Source organism: Melozone crissalis, unplaced genomic scaffold (assembly GCF_028551555.1).
Source record: "Melozone crissalis strain CALT ecotype California unplaced genomic scaffold, PUWL_Pcris_2 ptg000231l_1, whole genome shotgun sequence".
Classification (NCBI taxonomy): Eukaryota; Metazoa; Chordata; class Aves; order Passeriformes; family Passerellidae; genus Melozone; species Melozone crissalis.
Genome location: NW_026535993.1, coordinates 673,109 through 695,134, shown reverse-complemented (window position 1 = coordinate 695,134; position 22,026 = coordinate 673,109). Strand labels below are relative to the sequence as shown.

Sequence of the window (22,026 nt, the reverse complement as noted above, 5' to 3'; positions counted from 1 at the left end):
TCGGGGTCCGGGCGGGCCCTTGGTGGGGCTCCAACGGGGCTGTCTGGGGAGCAGGCGGAGATGGGAGTTGTAGGCGCGGGTATCATACGGTTTAACGGCGCCGCGGACCATCACGGGAGTTCGAAGCGCAGCTGCAATGGCTCTCAGGGTGGCGCGGGGCATGACGGGAGATGAAGTCCATGCTGGACTAGCGCTGGACGGGTACCGCGGAGCATGATGGCAGCTGTAGTCCCGGAAGTGGCTCGAACGCGATGTTTGGGAGTTCGGGGATGCCCTTGGGGGACACATTTGTGTCCGAGCCGCGACTTGAGATCATCGGGGAAATTTAAAAAGCTCGGGAGCCCATCGGGGAAGCTAGGGGAGCTCTAACCGGGCTCCTTAGGGTGCAGGGCACGGCAGGATTTTAGACGCGGGACTGTGTTCTGAGGGGCTCTGGGGCCGCGGGGGATGAGAGGAGATGAATTCCCAGAAGTGGCTGTACCCGGCATCTGTGGGGTTCGGACCACTCAGGGGATCCGGGGACGGTTTTGGGTGGTACCGAATGTGCGCTGAAGGGGCACTGAGGGACCCTGGAGGGTCTGAGAGACACTTATGGGACATATGGGGGCGGATCCCGGGGTTCTGTGGAGCGCGGGGCATGACGGGCATTGTAGTCCCGGCTCCAATGGAGCTGTATCTGTCCGAGGGGCATGATGGGAGATGTAGGCAAAAATAAAATAAGGCGCCCATCTAGGCACCGCCCTCAGGCCTAGATTCCTTGCGCTGATTGGCTGCGGCTGCTGATGGGCGGGAGTCTCGGCAAATGGAATTAGGTGGAGGTAGGAAAAGCCCTTTCACCCTCCTCCAGTCCATCCCGTACAGCCCAGTTCATCACAAGAAGAGCCCAGTACAATCCCAGTGCCCCTCCAGTTCCTCCCAGTACAACCCAGTCCCTCCCAATACACCTGAGTTTATTTCCAGTCGTTCCCAGTTCCTCCCCGTGCCATCCACAGGATGCCCCAGTGTCCCCAGTCTTCTCTGCAATTGTCCCAGTGTCCCCAGTTTCCCTCAGTATCCCCCAGTTTCACTCCCAGTATGTCCCAGTGTCTCCTACAGTGTTCCCAGTGTTCCCCAGTATGTCCCAGTCCTCCCCAGAGTTTCCAAGGACAGTTTAATTTCTCTCGGTGGCCGTGGCAGCCAAACCCAGCAGTGGGGTCAGTGCAGTGCCCATGGCCACAGCCCCTTGCAGTGGCCCAGTGCAGCTTGGGCTGATGATCCACCCTCACAGCTGGCCCAGGGCAGCTCTGCAGTGCCTTTGGTGGCACCTGGGGCTGGCACACACCTAAGCAGTGTGTCTGTTTGCAGTGGGGAAATTCAGGTGGTTCAGATTGCTTCAAAAAATCCCAAAAAGTGAAAACTTCTCTTAGGTTGAGTGCAGCCAGCTCTGCAAGCACAGCAGGTCCCAGGGGAGTGAGGACAGACAGGATGGGGCTGGGCAATGTGGAGCAAGGTTGTCCCCACTGGGTCAGAGCTCCAGGCACAGCTTCTGTGAGCAGGCCAGAGCTGCTGAGGAGAGACCGTGGGTCAATATCAATCACAGAATGCATCAATCACCTCTGCTCTAAAGAGAAAAAAGGTACCTCCATTAAATTAGAAATTCTTAAAAGTTGTTTTAAATCTTTCTCCATAAGTGGACTAGGAAAATTTTTATGAGCCTCTCAGGACTTTGGTGTTGTTTACATCAAACTCAGTCCCTGAGGGTGTCTTCAAAAAACTACTCAAGAACTCAAATTTAGACTCCAAAGGTCCTTAAAGTTTTAATGGGTCCCACTGAGGAACACGACTCAAAAAGTGTCCCCAGGTTCCAGTTAGAGCAGAACATTGGAGGCAGTGATGACAGCTGGGGACAAACAAGGAAAAAGTGTCTCTGGTGCTGAGCAAAGCTGGGTGTGTTTGAGGAATGCAAAGGGCCAAGGGCTGAGCCCCAGCCCCTGGCCAGGCAGATGCTGTCCCTCCCTCCTTGCTCAGGGCTCTTGCCGGGATGGGCACTGGCATGTGGGGATGTGCAATGGCAAGGGCAGGAGCATGGGGCGGCCCCTGCCAGGCTGCGGAGCAGGGACAAGGAGGCAATGAGGCCCCAGACCTGCAAGGGTCACTTGTCTCCTGCTCCTGCCTCAGGCCCAGGCCCAGCAGCCATGGCCAAAGTGCTGCCCAAGTTGGCTCTGCCAGGGCTGTCTTGCAGCTGCTGCACATGCCTGTGCCCTGTGCAGCCAGGGCTGTGCTACGGTGTCCCTGCCCTGCCCCTCTGTTCCTGCAGGCTGTCGGCATCCCCCGGCTGCCCCACCTGGCTGGCCCCTTCCTTTGCTGACAGCTCTGCCTCCTTCCTGCCCCTGCCTGCCCACACAAAGCCTGGGGCTGATACCAAAAGGGTTCATTCCATGTTTACCCTGCCTGTGAACTTTCAGCACAAGAACAAGGCATGCAGAGGCTGCTTTCCCAGCAAGGATGGTTGGAAGAGAAGAAGAAGAAATCTGGCTCAAAGATGCAGGGATAGAGAAAAGAAGGAGTGAATCTGGGAAGGTAGGGTGGGTTTTATGGAAATGAGTAAATTGTAATTCACATTTAGGGACTGTGTATAAGCAACACACTGGTAGAATTACACGTTCATGTTAGGTTGGGAGTTATCCCATGTTGGACCTCTGGCCTGAATAAATGACACCCTCTGAAATAGCAAATTAGTGTTCAGGAGCCTTATTCTGATATTTCAGAGAGTTGGTGACCGTGGTTCCTCACAGAACCAAGGAGTCAGCTGTGACACTGTGCAAACTCATGGAACAAAAGGTCCATTGTCACACAGCAGAACCCCATGGAACCAAAATCCATTTGGGCGCATTGGGGCCACATTGAACCAATGGTCCATTGTGATGGTGCGGATCCAAAGAGACCATTGTGACCCTGAGAAACCTCTTGGAACCAAGGGGCCATTGTGACACAGCAAGGCCTTGTGGAACCATGGGCCCATTGTGACACTGAAGAACCTCACGGAACCCACGTGACCGTGTTCTACTGCGGGACCTCACGGAACAAAGGGTCCATGGTGACAGTGCAGAACCAAGGAAACTGCTGTGGGCACTGTGAAAGCTCATGGAAGCACAAGTACATTGTGACACAGCAAGGCCTGATATAACCCAGGGTCCCTTGTTAAACTGTGTGGCCTCATGGAACCACGAGCCATTGTGACACAGCAGGGCCTCATGGAACCATGGAGGCAATTTTTACACTTGGACGCCTTGTGGAACCAAAGGGCCATTGTGGCACTTCAGAGCCTTATGGAGCCAAGGGGACCACAGTGACACCGTGGGGCTGCATGAAACCAATGGTCTGTTGTGACACTGCAAGGCCTTATGGGATCATGGAGACCATTGTGACACTACAAGGCCTCATGGAAGCAAGGAACCATTGTGACACTGTGGGGTCTTGGCAGGCCAAGGGGCAGTTGTAACACTGTGTGGCACCTTGGAACCAAGGAGGCCATTGTGACACTGCAGGACCCCATGGAACTAAAGATTCACGGAGCAGTCCAGAACCCCATGCAACAAAAGGTCCATTGTGACATTGTGGGGCCTCATGTTATCCTGGAAGCCATGATGACACATGGAGGCTTCGTTGAATCAAGGGGCTCTGCAGGGCCTCATGGAACCAAGCAGACCCTTCTGACATTGTAAGTCCCCATGGAACCAAGGGTCCATTGTGACACTGCAGCACCAAGGAGACCCCTGTGACACTGCCAGGCCTCATGGAAGCAAGGGACCATTGTGACACTGTGAAGACCCATGGAAACAAGAGGCCACTGTGACACATCTGGGCCTGATGGAAGCAAGGATCCAATATGACACCACCACTGGGACACTGCAGGGCTCCATGGAAACAAGGGAACAGGGAGCAGGTCTGGTTGCTTGGCCTTACTGGTCCAACTGCCCTTGGCATGTCAAGGGTCTCTTCTCATGTACCCCTGAATCCCTGGTGCTCTGGGCTTTCCTTCAACTGGAAAAGAACTTCCCTTCTCATTCAAGTATCCATGGCCAAAACGGGATTCCCCCTCCAAAATTCCCTATATCCAGGGATTTCTCCCACATAAAAGCTGCCATTACAACACGTCTGCCTGACCTTGTCTTCCTGAGGGCTGGGTCTCACCTGCCTTCAAACACTGAGGCTCGGTGCTTCCCTTCCTATGGAAAAGAACTGTCCCTCCTGCACAGGCACCTATGGGCAAAGCTGGTACTTGTCCTCCAAAATTCCTACATTCAAGGGTTTTTTCTCCCAGACAAGATCTCCCAGTACAGACAGGTCTGGCTGGCCTTGGCTTCTGGTGGTTGCCTGAATTCTGCCTTGAAACACTGGGGCTCTGCCCTTTCCATCCTAAGGGAAAAGAACCATCCTTCACCAGGCGCCCATGGCTGAAACTGGGTTTCCACCACCAGAAGTCCTATATCCAATTATTGCCCCTACACAAAAGCTTCCATTACAGACAGGTCTGGCTGGCCTTGGTCTCTGCTGCCTGCAGTTCATCAGCCCCTGAAGCACTGGGGTTCTGTGCTTTCCTTCCTATGGAAAAGAATTTTCTTATTCCTGCATGGCCAGAATTGCTGCTCCTGCTAAAATATTCACTATATGAAGGGTTTCTCGAGACAAAACCTGCCAGCTCTGGCTGGCGCTGTGGGCTCTGATGGCCACCTGTCATCTACCCCGAAACACTGGGGCTCTCTGCCTTTCTTGTGATGGAAATAGAACAGTCTCCTCGTCCAGGGGCCGTGGCCAAATTTGAGATTTGGCCCCTAAATTTCATATATCCAAGGATAGGTCCCAATCAAAAGCTGCCAGGAGAGATGAGTCTGGCTGGCTTGGCCTCCCAGGAGCTGCTTCTCATCTACCATCAAACCCTGGGGCTCTCTGCTTTCCTTCAGATGGAAAAGAAATGGCCTTGCCATCAAGGAACCAGTGGCCAAAACTTGTATTCTACCTGCAAATTATGTGTATCCAAGGATTTCTCTGAGCCAAAAGCTGCAATTGCAGAAAAGTCTGGCTCACCTTGGCCCTTGGTGGCTGCTGTTCATCTGCCCCTGAAACACCGGGCCTCTGTTTTCCTTCCAATGGAAAAGAATCAAAGTGCCCATGGGCAAAACTGAAATTCGACTTAAAAAATTCCATCTATCCAAGGATTGCTCCAAGGCAAAAGTAGCCAGGACACACAGCTCTAAATGGTCTTGTCCTAAGGTGATTTTCTTAGATTATGAGCAGAATGTTTTCATTTGCCAACACCTTGAAGAGGGTTGAGAGATCTCCCAAGATGGGGTTTGGAGGCCTCAAGCACATGAGCACAATATAGGGACAAAGCATCTCTGTGCTCAGTGGGGTGGAGAAGGGGGACAGCAGAGGACAGCCCTGGGAGGGACTGAAGGGTGGTTTCAGAGATGGTAGCTCCTTTTGACATAGTAGAGAACAGACAGAATAAGAAGGAATTAATGGAAAGGACAGATAGGGAGGGCCAGACAGGACCCAAAGAGAAAGAAATTTCCCTCCCAGGGCAGGGCTGTGGTGCAACACATCCCCCAGAAGGAGCCTGGGTCCGCCTCAGGCTTTGTGTGGGCAGGCAGAGGCAGGCAGGAGGCAGAGCTGTCAGCAAAGGAAGGGGCCAGCCAGGTGGGGCAGCCGGGGCATGCCGACAGCCTGCAGGGACAGAGGCGCAGGGCAGGGACACCGTGGGACAGCCTGGGCTGCACAGGGCACAGGCATGTGCAGCAGCTGCAAGACAGCCCTGCCAGAGCCAACTTGGGCAGCACTTTGGCCATGGCTGCTGGGCCTGGGCCTGAGGCAGGAGCAGGAGACAAGTGACCCTTGCAGGCCTGGGGCCTCATTGCCTCCTTGTCCCTGCTCAGCAGCCTGGCAGGGGCGGCCCCATGCTCCTGCCCTTGCCATTGCACATCCCCACATGCCAGTGCCCATCCCGGCAAGAGCCCTGAGCAAGGAGGGAGGGACAGAATCTGCCTGGCCACGGACTGGGGCTCAGGCCTTGGCCCTTTGCATTCCTCAAACACATCCAGCTTTGCTGAGCACCAGAGACACCTTGGCCTTGTTTGTCCCCAGCTGTCATCACTGCCTCCAGTGTTCTGCTCTAACTGGAACCTGGGGACACTTTTTGAGTTGTGTTCCTCAGTGGGACCCATAAAAAATTCAAGAAACTTCAGAGTTTCAATTTAATTTTGAGTACTTGAGAAGTTTTTTGAAGACACTCTGAGGGACTGGTTCTGATGTAAACAACACCAAAGCCCCGAGAGGGTCATTAAAGTCCTTGTTCTCTGTCTGGTCTGATGAGCTGGGCTGGGCTCCTGGCCCAGAGGCAGCTCCTGGCAAACCAAGAAGAGCTTCATGAAGACATTTCTCCTGAGGAGCAGCTCCTCTCCCAGCCCAGCAGGGCTTGGGCACTGCCTGCAGCCACCCCGGGCACAGCACAGAGGCACAGAGAGCTTCAATCAGTCTGGGCAGGGAAGATGCTTAGAAGTGCCCGGGGCACAATCACTGCCAGCGCTTGGCACAGGAACCTCTGGCTGCAGGACAATGCAGCTGCAGCTCCTGGAGCCATCTCCTAAAGCTGGAATATCCCAATGCCTACAGACTCTGTGAGTAAATCTCTGAATATTTCTGGTGCAGGGGAGGTGAAATGCTCATGAAGTTTTGAAATGCTGAGGAATGCTGGCCAGTCATAAAATATTTCCAATACAAGGATTTCATTAAAAATTAGGACATATCCAAAGACTTTGTATTCAGTTTCCTAATATTGGAGAATGGCAGGCAGCGGGGGGGAATTACCATTAAAGATTGATTATGAATTATTAATGATGAAATTTTAAAAGTTCCTCAGACATTGGAACTGTTATTTTAGTGTTCCGTAGATTCACAGGAGATCCCTAATGTGCTTGAAGCCACTCTGCCCATGGACAGCACCAGCATCCCCTTTGCTGGACCCATCAGGCTCAGTCTGAGCTGTCCTTTGTCCCACCTGCAAACACAACCTGCCCCAGCCAGTGCCCTGCAAACAGGCAGGGTTCTGTAGGGCCAAGGAGAGGGCACAGAGATTTGAGGCCTGTGAGTTCTGTCAGGAAGAGATCAGGCACAGGGAAACACCTGCAGGAGGGAAATCTCCAGGAAGCAGAGAGAAGATTGGGCAATGAGAGAAAACAAACCCCAGCAATGCTGTGGCAGAGAGAGTTTAGAGATGCCCACAGGATCCCCTCCAGTGCAGCCCCTCCCTCTGAACAAGCCTCCTCCCTCCTGTGCCCCAGCCCAGCCTCTGCCCTCAGGGCCGGGGCTCCAAGGCGTGCAGCCCCTCCTGTGCAGGCAGAGCTGCAGCAGAGCCGTGGGGCAGCTCTGCAGCCCCGGGCCCAGTTCCCTCGGCAGAGCACAGGGCTGGGAGCAGCTGCCCGGCCCTGGGGGCTCTGGACGGGGCACAGCTGGCTCAGGGTGACGCTGTCTCCAGTGCCCGGCTCTGGGCAATGCTGTCAGGGCAGCCAGGGAAGGAGCTGCACCTCCCTCAATCCAATGCCATCAGAAGGACACCTGGAATATCCCTGAAATTTCAGTCCAAGCTTTGAGCTTCCCTCCAGGATACAAACCTCTCCTGTAGCATCTCTGTGTTATCTAAAAGCCCCACGGTGAGACACAGAAGGTCTGTGATGAGAAAATGCTGTTGGGTTGGTGAAATGAGCTCTGTCTGTCCCTGGGTGCAAACGTGGGGCTGAGACCTTGAGAAGGGGATGGACATTTGGTGGACTGTGGGGATCCATCTGCTCTCAGCAATGTCAGGATGGCTTTTAAAGGAAACATGGGAGGGTGATCATCCTCTGTCTGGGAAAGGTGACAGCCCAGAGAATCCTGGAACAGGACAGGGTGACAGACCTCCCTCCCTCCCTCTCCACTCACCACCCTGCCTCAGAGAACTCACGGTTCTCCCTGAGGGCAGCAGAAATGCAAAGAGTTTCTGACATCCAAAAATAATCAGCAGGGGAGATGAAGAAAAGCTGTAAATAACACTAGTACATTTAACGAGACTTTACCATTCCTGTTCTGTGGCAGTGGGAGGGCAGATACTGACAGGGCTTTCTGTGTTAACAGAGATTCAAAGAGGAACACGAGGACCGCTCCCTGTCCCCCTCCTATGTCTGCACATCAAGGCTGAATTATAAAAACCTCTGTGTGTACCTGCCCTGAACCTGAAGTCCCAGTCAGGCAGCACCAGCAAGGGCTCCACACTTGGAGCTGAAGGAAAATCTGCTGGAAATTGAAAAGGGTGTCAGAGTATTACAGGAGAAGGGTCTGTGGGAAAAGGCTTTGATTTTGCCGGAAGAAGTTTCTCCCAACCGGTCACTGACTTTTCTCCATGAACAGCTTCCAATGGCCAGAGACAGCAAATGTCCAACAGCAGCTCCATCAGGCACTTCCTCCTGCTGGCATTGGCAGAAACGCGGCAGCTGCAGCTCCTGCACTTCTGCCTCTTGCTGGGCATCTCCCTGGCTGCCCTCCTGGGCAACAGCCTCATCATCAGCGCCGTAGCCTGTGGCCACCACCTGCACACGCCCATGTTCTTCTTCCTGCTCAACCTGGCCCTCAGCGACCTGGGCTCCATCTGCACCACTGTCCCCAAAGCCATGCACAATTCTCTCTGGGACACCAGAGACATCTCCTACTCAGCATGTTCTGCACAGCTCTTTTTGTTTGTCTTTTTCATTTCAGCAGGGTTTTTTCTCCTGACTATCATGTTCTATGACCGCTTCATGTCCATCTGCAAACCCCTGCACTACGGGACCCTCCTGGGCAGCAGAGCTTGTGCCCACATGGCAGCAGCTGCCTGGGCCAGTGCCTTTCTCAATGCTCTGCTGCACACAGCCAATACATTTTCCCTGCCCCTGTGCCATGGCAATGTCCTGGGCCAGTTCTTCTGTGAGGTGCCCCAGATCCTCAAGCTCTCCTGCTCACACTCCACCATCAGAAAAATTTGGATTTCATTGGTTGCTGTCTATTTAGGTTTTGGCTGTTTTGTGTTCATGGTTTTCTCGTATGTGCAGATCTTCAGGGCTGTGCTGAGGATCCCCTCTGAGCAGGGACGGCACAAAGCCTTTTCCACCTGCTTCCCTCACCTGGCCATGGTCTCCCTGTTCTTCAGCACTGCCTTTTTTACCTACCTGAAACCCTCCTCCATTTCTTCCCTATCCCTGGATCTGTCAGTGTCAGTTATGTACTCGGTGGTGCCTCCAGCCCTGAACCCTCTCATCTACAGCCTGAGGAACCAGGTGCTCAAGGCTGCAGTGTGGAGACTGATGACTGGAAAATTTAGAAAACATTAAACTGGTTGCCAATTTCGGCGTATCTCTTGTAATAAAAGTCATATTTGGCACATTTGTTGGATTGCTTCTTTTCCCATCTGTTTTAATTTTTTAGTATTCTCCCTAAACCAAGGCCATTGTTTCTGCCATTTCTAGTTTTGTTTCTCTCCATCTTCCCTGTGGCCCCAGACTGTGTCAACAGGACCTCTGTTCTGAATGGCTTCAAATGAAATAAGGGATCTCTCAGCATAATTTTCAAGGGAGATTCCCCTTATGTTGCCTTCTCTGGAGCTGCAGCAGCAATGTCTGTGTGTAGAGCTGGGGCAGATCAGGGCTAGCACAGCAGCTGTGCCCAGCAGCAGCAGCACTTGGTGTTGCCAGTGCTGCTGCCGTGGCCCTGCCCCGCTGCCCTGGTGGCCCTGGTGTTGCTGCAGGGCCTGAGTGCTCTCGGGGCCGGGCAGAGCCCTGGGGGTGGCAGTGGCGGGGCTGCAGCAGGGACAGGCCATGGGCACTGCTGGGGCAGCGCTGACGCCTCAGCCCAGGGCCTGGGGGCTCCAGGCTCCTTGCCCAGGCTCTCTCAAGAACACGCCCAGGCCAATGCTGAGCACAGAAAAGCCCCGTGAGCAGCCCCAGGCTGGCCGTGGGCAGGCTGGGGGCAAACAGCATGGCTGGGGCTCTGCAAGGGGCCTGGGGCAGACAGGAAGGAGCAGCAGAGCAGGGGCTGATCCATCCCCAGTACGCTGCACAGCCCAGGGCAGCGTCCCAGAGCATCCTCATGGAGCTGCCAACAACATCCCCCCCCTGCAGCCCTGACATCTCCCCCAGCTCACACAGGTGCCCCATCCTTGCAGGCACAGACACGGCAGCACTGGCTCTGCAGCCCCTGTTGCATTGCACAGAGCAGGGGGAGCACCCCCATGCTGTTGGTGTGGGGACATGAACCTGAGGGAGCACAAATGCCATCAGCCCCTGGGGCCAGCAAGGCCTGGGGGAGACCAGGGAAACCACTCAGCTTTGTCGTGGCCTCTGCAGTCAGCCAGAAAGTTTGTTCCCGTCAGCTGGGAGTTTCCTGTCCCACTGCAGACGCTGTTGCTCAGAGCCAGGGCTGCCTGGCAGCCACCCCCAGACTGCCCTGAGCATTTCCTTGGCTTCACCTTTGCTTTCTTTACTCTTCTCTGATCCAGATTTCTTCCTATTGCCCATCCCTTTCTCCCCCGCTGCAAGCAGCCCATCCCTGTTTGCCCTTTCTCTCTGGCCCCACTCCCCATTGCAGTTCCTGACTTGGCACAATGGGAACATCCCTTGGGCAGCAGGATCATCCTGCAAGTGCTGCAGGAATTGTCTGCAGGCTCCTGCACTGCCTCAAGCTGCTCCTTTGCCAGAGGCACCGCAGACCAGGGGGGCACATCTGGGCTGCTGTGTCTGGCTCTGGGGCTCCCTGTTCTGGGCACTGAGGAGGAGCTGCAGAGGCTCTGCAGGACTGACAGGATGGGCGTTCGGGCTGGCAGGAGAAGCTGAGGGACCTGGGCTGCTGGAGCTCCTGAAGAGGAGGCCCAGGGCTCCTCCTGCAACTGCTCCAAGGGTGGTTCCAGAGAGTCACAGAATCAGCAAGGTTGGAAAAGACCTTGGAGATCATCAAGTCCAACCTGTGCCCTGACATGGCCTCGTCTCCCCTGAGCCTCCTCTTCTCCATGGTAAACAACCCAAGCTCCCTCAGCCACTCCTCACAGGACTTGTGTTCCAGACCCCTCCCCAGCCCTGTTGCCCTTTTCTGGACACGCTCCAGCCCCTCCATGGCCTTCCTAAATTGGGCCCCAGAACTGGACACAGCACTCGAGGTGTGGCCTCACCAGTGCAGAGTGCAGGGGAAGAATCACTGCCCTGCACCTGCTGGCCACACCATTCCTGATCCAGGCCAGCAGTCATTGGCCTTCTTGCCCACCTGGGCACACTGCTGCCTCATGTCCAGCCTGCTGTCCATCAGTGTCCCCAGGTCCCTTTCTGCCTGGCCGCTGTCCAGCCACTCTGTCCCCAGCCTGTAGCACTGCAGGGGGTGTTGTGGCCAAAGTGCAGGACCCGGCACTTGGTCTTGTTCAACCTCACCTTGTTGGATTTGGGCCCTGGATCCAGCCTTTCCAGGTCTCTCTTCAGAGCCCTCCTGCTCTCCAGCAGATCCACACTCACACCCAACTTGGTGTCATCTGCAATTTTCCTGATGCTGGACTCAGTTCCCTCATGTAGATCATCAGTGCAGATATTGAAATCCACGCTGGCTGGCTCTGATCCCTCGGCCATCCTGTGGGTGCCCTGTGATGGCACTCAAGGTGATCTGTTCCATAACCTTGCCGGGCACCCAGGTGAGGCTGACAAGCCTGGAGTTGCCCAGCTCCTCCTTCCAGCCCTTCTTGGGGATGGGCTCACATTGGCACCTCCAGTCCTCTGGGACCTCCCTGCTGAGCCAGCAATGATGGTGAATGATGGAGAGCAGCTTGGGGAGCTCATCCACCAGCTCCCTCATCCCCCTGGGATGGATGCCATCTGCTCCCAGAGACACCTGTGAGCGTCTGAGTGGCTCAGCACGTTCCCAGCTGCTTCCTCCTGGATTACAGGGGGCTGTTCTGCTCCCTGTGCCCACCCACCATCTCAGGAGAACACTTGTCCTGAGGACAACCTGTCTTATTCTTGAAAACTGAGGGAAAGAAGTGGTTAGGTACCTCAGCCTTTCCCTCATATTTGGTAACCATATCTCCCCTAATAATGAATGGAGATTGTCCTTGTCCCTCCTTTTGCCATTAATGTATTTATAGAAACATTTTATTATCCTTCCCGGAGGTGGCCTGGTTAAACCTTAAGCATTTACCTCTCTTCTTTCTGCATCACCTAACAACATCCTTAAACATTTCCTGAATTACCTGCCTCTTTGTTCAAAGGTGATGCACCTTCTGTTTTGCCCCAAGTTCCTGCAATAGGCCCATCACATACAGAATGTCACCTGTTGGCTAAAGTACGCCTCAGAGGAGGAAAATACAAGAGTCTATAAATTGAAAGAAAGCAAGCAAACTAGGAAAGTAAAAGAAGAAAAGGCTGGGAATGGTAACAAAAACTGGGACCCCCTTGACCACTTACCTCCTCCTACCCTTACAGTACCTCAAATCCTTCCTCCAATTCCTCTTGCTGTGGAGCCAATTCCTCCTCCTCTCCCAGCTCTCATTCCTTTACCACCTCCTAACCCAGTTATACCTCCACCACCCTCCCCTCAGCCCTCTCCTTACTCTCTTTACCCTTCACTGCTGTCCCCTTACCTCAACCATCTCATGCCCCCCTTATTCACCAGCAAGTTCCTGCTCTGCCTCCCCCAGCACAAATGAGAAGCCAAACAACATCGCAGGATCTCTTGCCCAAGAGCGAAGTTACCCAGTCAGCCTCCACAGCTGATGTTTTACCACTTGGACCAAAGTGGCTAAAGTGGAAAAATTGTTCCCCCTCAGAGAAGTTCCCATGGCTGGGGTGGCCAGTGAGATTGGATTTGTAAACGCTCCCTTGACTGCATCCGAAGTTAGAAACTTTAAGAAAGAATTGTGGAATTTAGTGGAAGACCCAGTAGGAATAGTAAATCAAATTGATCCATTTTTACCCCTAATATTTATACATGGGGAGAACTGAACTCCACCTTTAACATCCTATTTTCCCCAGAAGAGACTCGATTAATAAGAACTGCAGGAATGAACATTTGGGAGTGAGAAAACCAACCTGGGCCCCCAGGTGACCAAACAATGCCTTTAGTGGAGCCTGACTGGGACCCTAATCAAGAAGAGGGCAGAAGGAATATGAGAGATCACAGGTCCCTGATGACCAGAGGGATAAAAGAATCAGTCCCTAGAGGGAGTAATACCAGGTTAGCGTTTGACAGCACCCAGGAAAAAGACGAGACCCCAGCACCATGGCTTAATAGGCTAAAGCAAAACTTCCAAATTTACTCTGATGTTGACCCAGACAGCCCAGAAGGCCAATCTCGGGTTCCCTGTGGTCAGGGATGACCCCAAGAATCCTTTTATCCCAGCCTGGTGTTTCCAAGAAGCAGTCTGAATTCTTCGGCTGTGGTTTCCAAGGTTGTTTATTGTTTCTTATCTATAACATTTTTTCCCTGGCCTGTCAGATGTCAGACAGAAGCACACCCCCCATCCCAGGGCTGGTGTCTACATTTTATACTATGAACTATGTGTACTTTATTTTCATTATTTTCCAATACCTAAAGACACACAGCAGGGGAATTTCCGTATTAATCAAAACAAATGCACCTGTTATTGAGTGCCCACAGCAGGTGTAACAGAAGGATTAGAAAGGAGATAAAGGACAGAGAGAGAGAGAAAGGAGGGTTGGGTAGGGGGAAATAGCTACCAAAAAAGAGATGAAATCCTTGTGGTCTGGCCAATAGATCTGTCTGGTCACATCGGGGAGAATCTCACAGTCTTTGGTTAACTCAGGGGCCTTTTATAATCTACCGCCGGGAGGGGAGCAGGACGGAACATGGAGGGCACAGCGGAGAATAAATCCATTGGGAACAGGAACAGACAGTCCAGTTCTGAACAGCACAAACCGGTGCCAGCAGTGAGCAGGGCCTGTTGTTTTAGGACTGGTTCCTTTGGGAAACCTCCTGCTTCCTATGGCAGACATCCCGCTCCAGTAAGGCCAGCACCCCTGGGTTAGAATTTTAAAGGTCTCATCTCAGTCCTTGGGGAGGGTTTAAATCTCTGTCCTTGATGGTGGTTGTGAGGCAGATGAGGGTTTTTTGGACCATATGTTACAGACAAACATCCCAAAGCATAAAAACAGTATGCATTTTCCAATAAAAATAAGTAATGAATGAATAAATGATAATTATTTTTCTAATGTATTTAGAGTAGTGTTATTCTATACTTGTATTACTGAATTTTATTATTTATATTTACAAATCCATACATTTTTAGCAAAGCAAAAAAGTTTTTGGTCATTGGTTCTTAGTAACACAATTCCCTTCATTGACAAGTGTTAGCTACTGATTTCTCCTTCTTTATGCTAGATAGTCGTATTTTAAATCCTTTTGTCATCATTTTTATCATTTTCACAGATACGGTAAAAGGGGCCACTTTGGGGTCCATGGAGACATTTCTGGGGCACATTTGGGGCAGTTTTGGGTCTGGGGAGGGAATTCAGAGAGAACTTGAGGGTCTGGAGGACACATGGGGGAGCCGGGTGGGCACTTGGAGGGGCACTCAGGGATTCTGAGGGACAGTTCAGGGTCCGGGGCAGCACTTAGGGGTCCAGGGGGGCCCTTGGAAGTCACGGAGGGGAATTTGGGGCCCTTCGGGGTCCGGGCGGATCCCAGGTGCTGATTGGCTGCCACTGCTGATGGGCAGGAGCCTTTGCAAATGGGATGTGTTGTAGGTTGGAACAGATAAATCACCCTCCTCCAGTCCCTTCCACTACAGCCCAGTTCATTCCCAGTACAGACCAGTATAACCCCAGGAATATTCATTTCATCCCAAGTAGAACCCAGTACAACACCAGGTCCCCTCCACTTCCTCCCAGTGCAGCCCAATCTATCCCAATACACCCAAGTTCATTCCCAGTCATTCCCAGTTCCTCCCAGTGTCATCCACAGGATGCCCCAGTGTACCCAGTCTTCCCTGCAATATCCCCAGTGTCCCCAGTTTTTGCCAGTCCTCCCCAGTGTCATTCCCAGTATGCCCCAGTGTCTCCCACAGCGTTCCAGTGTTCCCCAGTACGTCCCAGTCCTCCCCAGTGTTTCCAAGGACAGTTTAATTTCTCTCAGTGGCCGTGGCAGCCAAACCCAGCAGTGGGGTCAGTGCAGTGCCCATGGCCACAGCCCCTTGCAGTGGCCCAGTGCAGCTTGGGCTGATGATCCACCCTCACAGCTGGCCCAGGGCAGCTCTGCAGTGCCTTTGGTGGCACCTGGGGCTGGCACACACCTGAGCAGTGTGTCTGTTTGCAGTGGGGAATCTCAGGAGGTTCAGATTGCTTCAAAAAGCCCCCAAAAGTGAAAACCCCTCTTAGGCTGAGTGCAGCCAGCTCTGCAAGCACAGCAGGTCCCAGGGGAGTGAGGACAGACAGGATGGGGCTGGGCAATGTGGAGCAAGGTTGTCCCCACTGGGTCAGAGCTCCAGGCACAGCTTCTGTGAGCAGGCCAGAGCTGCTGAGGAGAGACCCTGGGTCAATATCAATCACAGAATGCTGCAATCACCTCTGCTTTAAAGAGAAATAAAATAAAATATATCCTTTAAAATAGGAATGTGTATTTCTTACAACTTCTTTGAAATCTTTCTCCATAAATGGACTAGGAAAAGTTTAATGATTCTCACAGGGCTTTGGTGTTGTTTACATCAGACTCAGTCCCTGAGAGTGACTTCAATAAACTTCTCAACCACTTTAAATTGAAACTCTGAAATTTCTTGAAGTTTTAATGGGTTCCACTGAGGGACACGACTGAGAAAGTGTCCCTAGGTTCCAGTTAGAGCAGAACACTGGAGGCAGTGATGACAGCTGGGGACAAACAAGGCCAAGGTGTCTCTGGTGCTCAGCAAAGCTGGATGTGTTTGAGGAATGCAAAGGGCCAAGGCCTGAGCCCCAGCCCCTGGCCAGGCAGATGCTGTCCCTCCCTCCTTGCTCAGGGCTCTTGCCGGGATGGGCACTGGCATGAGGGGATGTGCAATGGCAAGGGCAGGAGCATGGGGCGGCCCCTGCCAGGCTGCTGAGCAGGGACAAAGAGGCAATGAGGCCCCAGGCCTGCAAGGGTCACTTGTCTCCTGCTCCTGCCTCAGGCCCAGGCCCAGCAGCCATGGCCAAAGTGCCGCCCAAGTTGGCTCTGCCAGGGCTGTCTTGCAGCTGCTGCACATGCCTGTGCCCTGTGCAGCCCAGGCTGTGCTATGGTGTCCCTGCCCTGCGCCTCTGTCCCTGCAGGCTGTCGGCATGCCCCGGCTGCCCCACCTGGCTGGCCCCTTCCTTTGCTGACAGCTCTGCCTCCTGCCTGCCTCTGCCTGCCTACACAAAGCCTGGGGCTGATACCAAAAGGGTTCATTCCATGTTTACCCTGCCTGTGAACTGTCAGCACAGGAACAAGGCATGCAGGGGCTGCTTTCCCAGCAAGGATGGCTGGAAGAGAAGAAGAAGAAATCTGCCTCAAGGGGCAGGAATGGAGAAAACAAGGAGTGAATCTGGGAACTTGGGGTGGGTTTTATGGAAATGAGTAAATTGTAATTCACATTTAGGGACTGTATATGAGCAACACAGTGGTAGAATTCCATGTCCATGTAAGGTTAGAAGTTATCCCATGCTGGACCTCAGGCCTGAATAAATGATACCCTCTGAAATAGCAAATTAGTGTTCAGGAGCCTTATTCTGATTTTTTGGACATTTGGTGACAGCAGAGGCTGACAGATCCAAGGGCCTGGCTGTGACACTGTGGAACCCCATCTAACAAAGGGTCCATTGTGATGCAGTGGAGCCCCATGGAACCAAATGTCCATTGTGTCAGAGCGAGGCCTCGTGGAACCAAGGAGAGCATTGCTGACAGTGTGGAAGCTCATGGAGCCATGGGGTCATTGTGACCGTTTGGGGCTGCATGTTACCAATGGTCCATTGTGACACTGACACTGCAGAGCCTTCTGGAATCAAGGGGATCATGTTATGCTATGGAACCCCATGGAACAAAGCGTCCATGGTTATGCAGTGGAACCCCATGGAACCAAAAGTCCATTGGGACACAGCAAGGCCTTCTGGAACCAAGGGTCCATTGTGGCTCTGTGGAGCTTCCCAGAACAAAGGAGACCATTTGGACACTGTGGGACCTCATGGAACCACCTGGCATAGTGACACAGCGGGGCCACATGGAGCCAAGGGGCCACTGAGACACTGAGGAACCTCATGGAACCAAAGGTCCATTGTTACACTGAGGGGCCCTGTGGAATCAACAGGACTGTGGTGACACCGTGGTGCTCCATGGAACCAAGGGGCCATTCTGATTCTGCTTTCCCTCATAGAGCCAAGGAGCCACCATGACACGGCAGGGCCTCATGGAATCAAGGGGACCACAGTGGCACTGTGGGGCTCCATGGGACAAAGGGGCCTTTCTGACCCCATGAAACCAAGGCGACCATTGCTCTGCTATGGGACATCATGGAACCAAGGGGGCCATTGAGCCACAGCGAAGCCTCATGGAACCATGGAGATCATTATGACACATGGGACCTCATGGAACCAAAGGGCATTGTGACACAGCATGGCCTCATGGAACCAAGGGCACAATAGTGACACTGTGGGGCTCTGAGTGACCAATGGGACATTCTTACAGTGCACAACCAAGCTGACCACTGTGACACTGTGGTGCATCATGGAAACAAAAGTCCATTTTGACACAGTATGGCTGCATGAAACCATGGGGGCCATTTTTACACTTTGAAGCCTTGTGAAACCAAAGAGCCATTGTGGCACTTTGTGTCCCTATAGAACTAAGGAGTCCATTGTGACACTATGAGGCCCTGTTGGGCAATTGTGGCTCTGTGTGGCACCATGGAAGCAAGGGACTATTGTGACACTACAGGAACTAAGGATGTGACATCCCCATGGAACTAAGGATTCATGGAACAATGTGGGACTTATGGAACCAGAGGTCCATTGTGACTTTGCAGGGCCTCATGGAACTGAGGGGAGGGACAATTGTGATACTGTGGGGCCCAATGGAAGCAAGGGGCCAGTGTGACACAGCTGGGCCTCATGCAGCCAAGGGGCCACTGGGATCCTGGGGAGCCCAAAAGAACCAAGGAGCCATTTTCACACTCTGCAGCTGTGGAGACCCTGAGAGGCATTCCCTGGGTTAGAGAGACACAAGAAGCTTCCCTCAAAAGCTGTGCGACCCCATTGGCTCCTTCCCCTTGTTCTGTGTCCCTCAGCCACTCCCTCCCCTTTCCCCCACTGGCCCCATCTTTGTACTGCCCCCATGGCACTGATCAGACCCTTCCTCTGGAGATACAGAAACCTGGACTCCTCTCAGGAGTCCTGCCTTGTGACCCTGAACATCTCACCGCACGGCTGAATTAAACATCTGTGGATTCCATGCAAAGGCCCTTTTTGCTTCCCTACCCTGGGCTTTATTAGCTGCTATTCCGGCTGCACCGATGGCCCATTATGGCAGCGTGGATCCAAGGATACCATGGAGACACTGTGGGACCTCATGGATCCAGGGGGCCATTGTGACACTGAAGAACTTCATGGAACCCAGGGTCCATTGTGACACAGCAGGGCCTCAGTGGAACAAAGAAACTGTTGCTGACAGTACAGAAACTCATGGAACCAAGGGGCTGTGTTGACACAGCAGGGCCACATGGAACCCAGGAGACCACTGACATTTAGGGACCTCGTGGAGCCAGGATCCATTGTGACACTGCAGAAACAAGGAGGCCATTGTTGATGCTATGGAAGCTCATGGAACCAAGCAGCCATTGTGACACTCCAGGGCCTCATTGAACCAGGCAGACCATTGAGACACCACAGAACCTCATGACACTGAGGGGTTATTGTGACACAGGAGGGCCCATGGAGCCAATTGTCCATTGTGCCAATGTGGATTTGAGGAGACCATAGTTACAGAATGTAAGCTTATGGAACCATGGGTCTATTGTGACAAAACAAGGCCCTGTGGAACCAAGGAGACCATTGTGACATCATGGAACCTTGTGGAACCAAGGAGACCATTGTGACATCATGGAACCTCATGGAAGCAAGGGTCCATTGTTAGAGTCCAGAACCACGGAGACCATTGTGACAGTACAGAACCTCAAAGGACAACATTCCATTGTTATGCAGTGGGGCTTCATGGAACCAAGGAACCACTGTGACACAGCAGGGCCACATGGAACCAATGGTCCATGGAGATACTGCAGATCCAAGGAGACCATGGTGATGCTGTGGAACCTCCTGGAGCCAAGGGGCCATTGTGACACTGGGGGCTCCATGGAGCCAATTATTCATGGTGACACAACAGGGATGCTTGTGACCAGTTGTCCATTGTGACCCTGCAGATCCAAGAGACCAGGGTGACAGTCTGGCAGTTGATGGAACCAAGGGGCTGTTGTGACACACCAAGGCCTCGTGGAATCAAGGAGAGCATTGTGGCAGTGCAGAACCAAGGAGGCCATTTTGACAGTACGGAACCCAATGGAACCAAGGGTCCATTGTTCTACAGCAGGGCCTCATGGAACCAAGAAGCCATTGTGAAACTGTGGGGCATAATGGACTCAAGGACACCACTGATACTGAAATCCACTGGATAAAAACTTCTGAACAGAGTTTTGAGTATTTGAAAGCAGGTATTCTTTATTACAGCATGGTGGTCCCTTGGGCCATCCTTCCTCCATTGGAGTGCATTAGGCATTGAATGAACAGAGTTTTTATCACACACATTCATTCTGTATTGATGAGGTATCCCCACTTCCTTTGAGTTTATTTGACATAGCTGCACCCCTTATCACAAATCCTTTCATGGTTCTTTGGGTTTTGTCTTCAACATCCAGTGCCCTTTTTACGTGGCTCTTCCTTGACTCCTCCTTTTGAGTAACGGCAATATTATAATTTTGCATAACTTCTGTTTTGTTTGCCTTGCAGAGCTGTGCTGGCATCCTGCTTGTATTGTGTGTGACTTCTGTTTGCCAGAGGTGCATCCTCAATCAGTTTCTCCAAGGCTGAGCTGTTCTGTTCTACTGTCCTTGACAAGAGTAAATCTTGTTCTGGTCTCCTGTCCTTGTCTCAGTGCTCGCCCCACATGAGGCGTCTGCAACCCCCTCCAACCTATGGGCCTGGGGTGGGTAAGTGTTCCTGGGGAACAGGGATGGGACAGCTGGGCTGGACTGACCCAAGGGATGTTCCATTCCGTGTCACACCATGATCAGTAATCAACTGGGGGGGGGGGGAGGGGGACAAGGGGATTAGGAGATTAATTTCTTTTTTCAGATATTTTTCTTTCCAAACAGCACCTACACATACAGAATCCTCTCCTGCCAGAAGTTGGTTAAACATTTTCTGCTGATAGGAGATATCCTGTGAATTTGATTTTTTTCTATTTGTGGCTTTTTCTTTTTGTGGTTGGTTTGTTTTTGGGGATTTTGTGTTGTTGTGGGTGGGTCTTGCTTTGGTTTTTTTTGATTGGGTTTGGGGTTTTTATTTTTTGTTTGGGTTTGGGTTTTTCCCTATTGAACTGACTTTCTTCTGATGCATAAGTTTTTTCTGCCCTTTATTGTGGCTTGCTTGGCACCTGATGGCAAGATAAATTTACCCAACTCAGTCACCTTGCCCAATTACAGTTTGCAGTCACCATTAACGAGATGAGTTCAGTCACAGACTCCCTGCAATCTGGCAGCATTCATAAAGGAATTGAAAGTACATTTCATGCCATTTTAGAGACGCTAGAAATATTCCACAGTGGTGGCCAAGGGCTGGTCAATGAGGGATGTCACCAGGGTGTGGCTGCCAAGAGGACTCTGTATCATGGATGACATTTGACCCTCATTGTTCAGCCAAATTCCCACCCAGCCCATGTTCCACTCCTTCAGCCCAGCCCTCTCCAGTCTGGCTCTGAGGAGGCCACAGCAGACCCTGTCCCAGGCCTGGCTGAAGTCTGGGCACACAACATCCCCTTCTGTTCTCTCCCACGTGGGTTCTGCAGTCCCTGCCCTGTCCTGCCAGTGCCTGGAATGGCTGCAGGAGGATTTGCCACATCCCCTTCCCTGCTGAGCCTGAGCAGGCTGTGACTCTCCCAGTTCCCCTCCCTGCCCTGTGTGCAGACTGTTCCATGTCTGCCCTTCCCAAGTGCCCAGGACCGTCTGGGATGGCTCTGGCCTTTCCAAGGGGTTTGAGAGAGGTCCCACAGGGACACTGCCCAGCCTTCTCAACAGCCCTGACACCAAAGGCCTTTTCCACATCCCTCAGTTCCACGTCAGTTCCCAGAACACATCACAGCCCTGTCCATGTCCCTGGGCTGTTTCAGAAGGGAGGCAGCTCTGATTTCTCTCCACAGACCCTCACTCTATCCAATGTCTCCCTGTGCAGTCCATGGCTGCCCTGAGCATTTTTCCCTGGAGCCTCTCTGCCTGGGATATTCCTCTCTATGCAGTCCTAACCACAACCCAGCAAAGAATTCAGGTGTTTTCCCAGAGGACGTTACTCTCAGAGTGAAGCGGCCTCAAGGTCCTGTTTGTGCCACTGGAATTGTGCCATCCCCGGGTGTTGCTGATGGTGTTTGTGCTCACTGGGGTTCATCTCCACTCACACACACACGATGTACTGCTGCGATCTCCTCAGCACAGAGCAAACATGGCCTGCTGGCCTGGTCACTTGGTGTCCCTCCGTGCAGGGACAAACAACCTCCTGCAGGTGGGGAGAGGCCAGTGCTGGCAATGGTGGTTGCAGGGGCTGGTGTGGGACAATTGCCCTGGGGCACCTTCCCAGGCTGTCCCAGAACAGAGACACAGCCCAGGCCCTGCTCTGCTGCTGCCTCAGGTCCATGCCAGGAGCTCTGGCTGTGCCAGGACACTGCTGTGAGCCCCCCCTGCACACTCCCCCCCCCACCCCAGGCACTGGACATTGCTGTGCCAGGGCATTCCTGGAGCACATTGCTGACAGC

At 52.8% G+C, this 22,026-nt stretch overlaps 1 protein-coding gene across 1 annotated transcript; it reads left to right on the top strand.

Annotated features, from left to right (window-relative positions):
- Nucleotides 1-8,612: 8,612 nt before the first annotated feature.
- LOC128949378 (olfactory receptor 14A16-like) lies at nt 8,613-9,377 on the top strand. Its single transcript, XM_054294241.1, has one exon. It carries the CDS (start codon nt 8,613-8,615, stop codon nt 9,375-9,377), a length of 765 nt encoding a protein of 254 aa, XP_054150216.1.
- The last annotated feature ends 12,649 nt before the right edge of the window (nt 9,378-22,026 follow it).

Coding starts and splice junctions, on each gene's coding strand:
- LOC128949378 (XM_054294241.1), top strand. CDS start 8,613: ATGTTCTTCTTCCTGCTCAACCTGGCCCTCAGCGACCTGGGCTCCATC.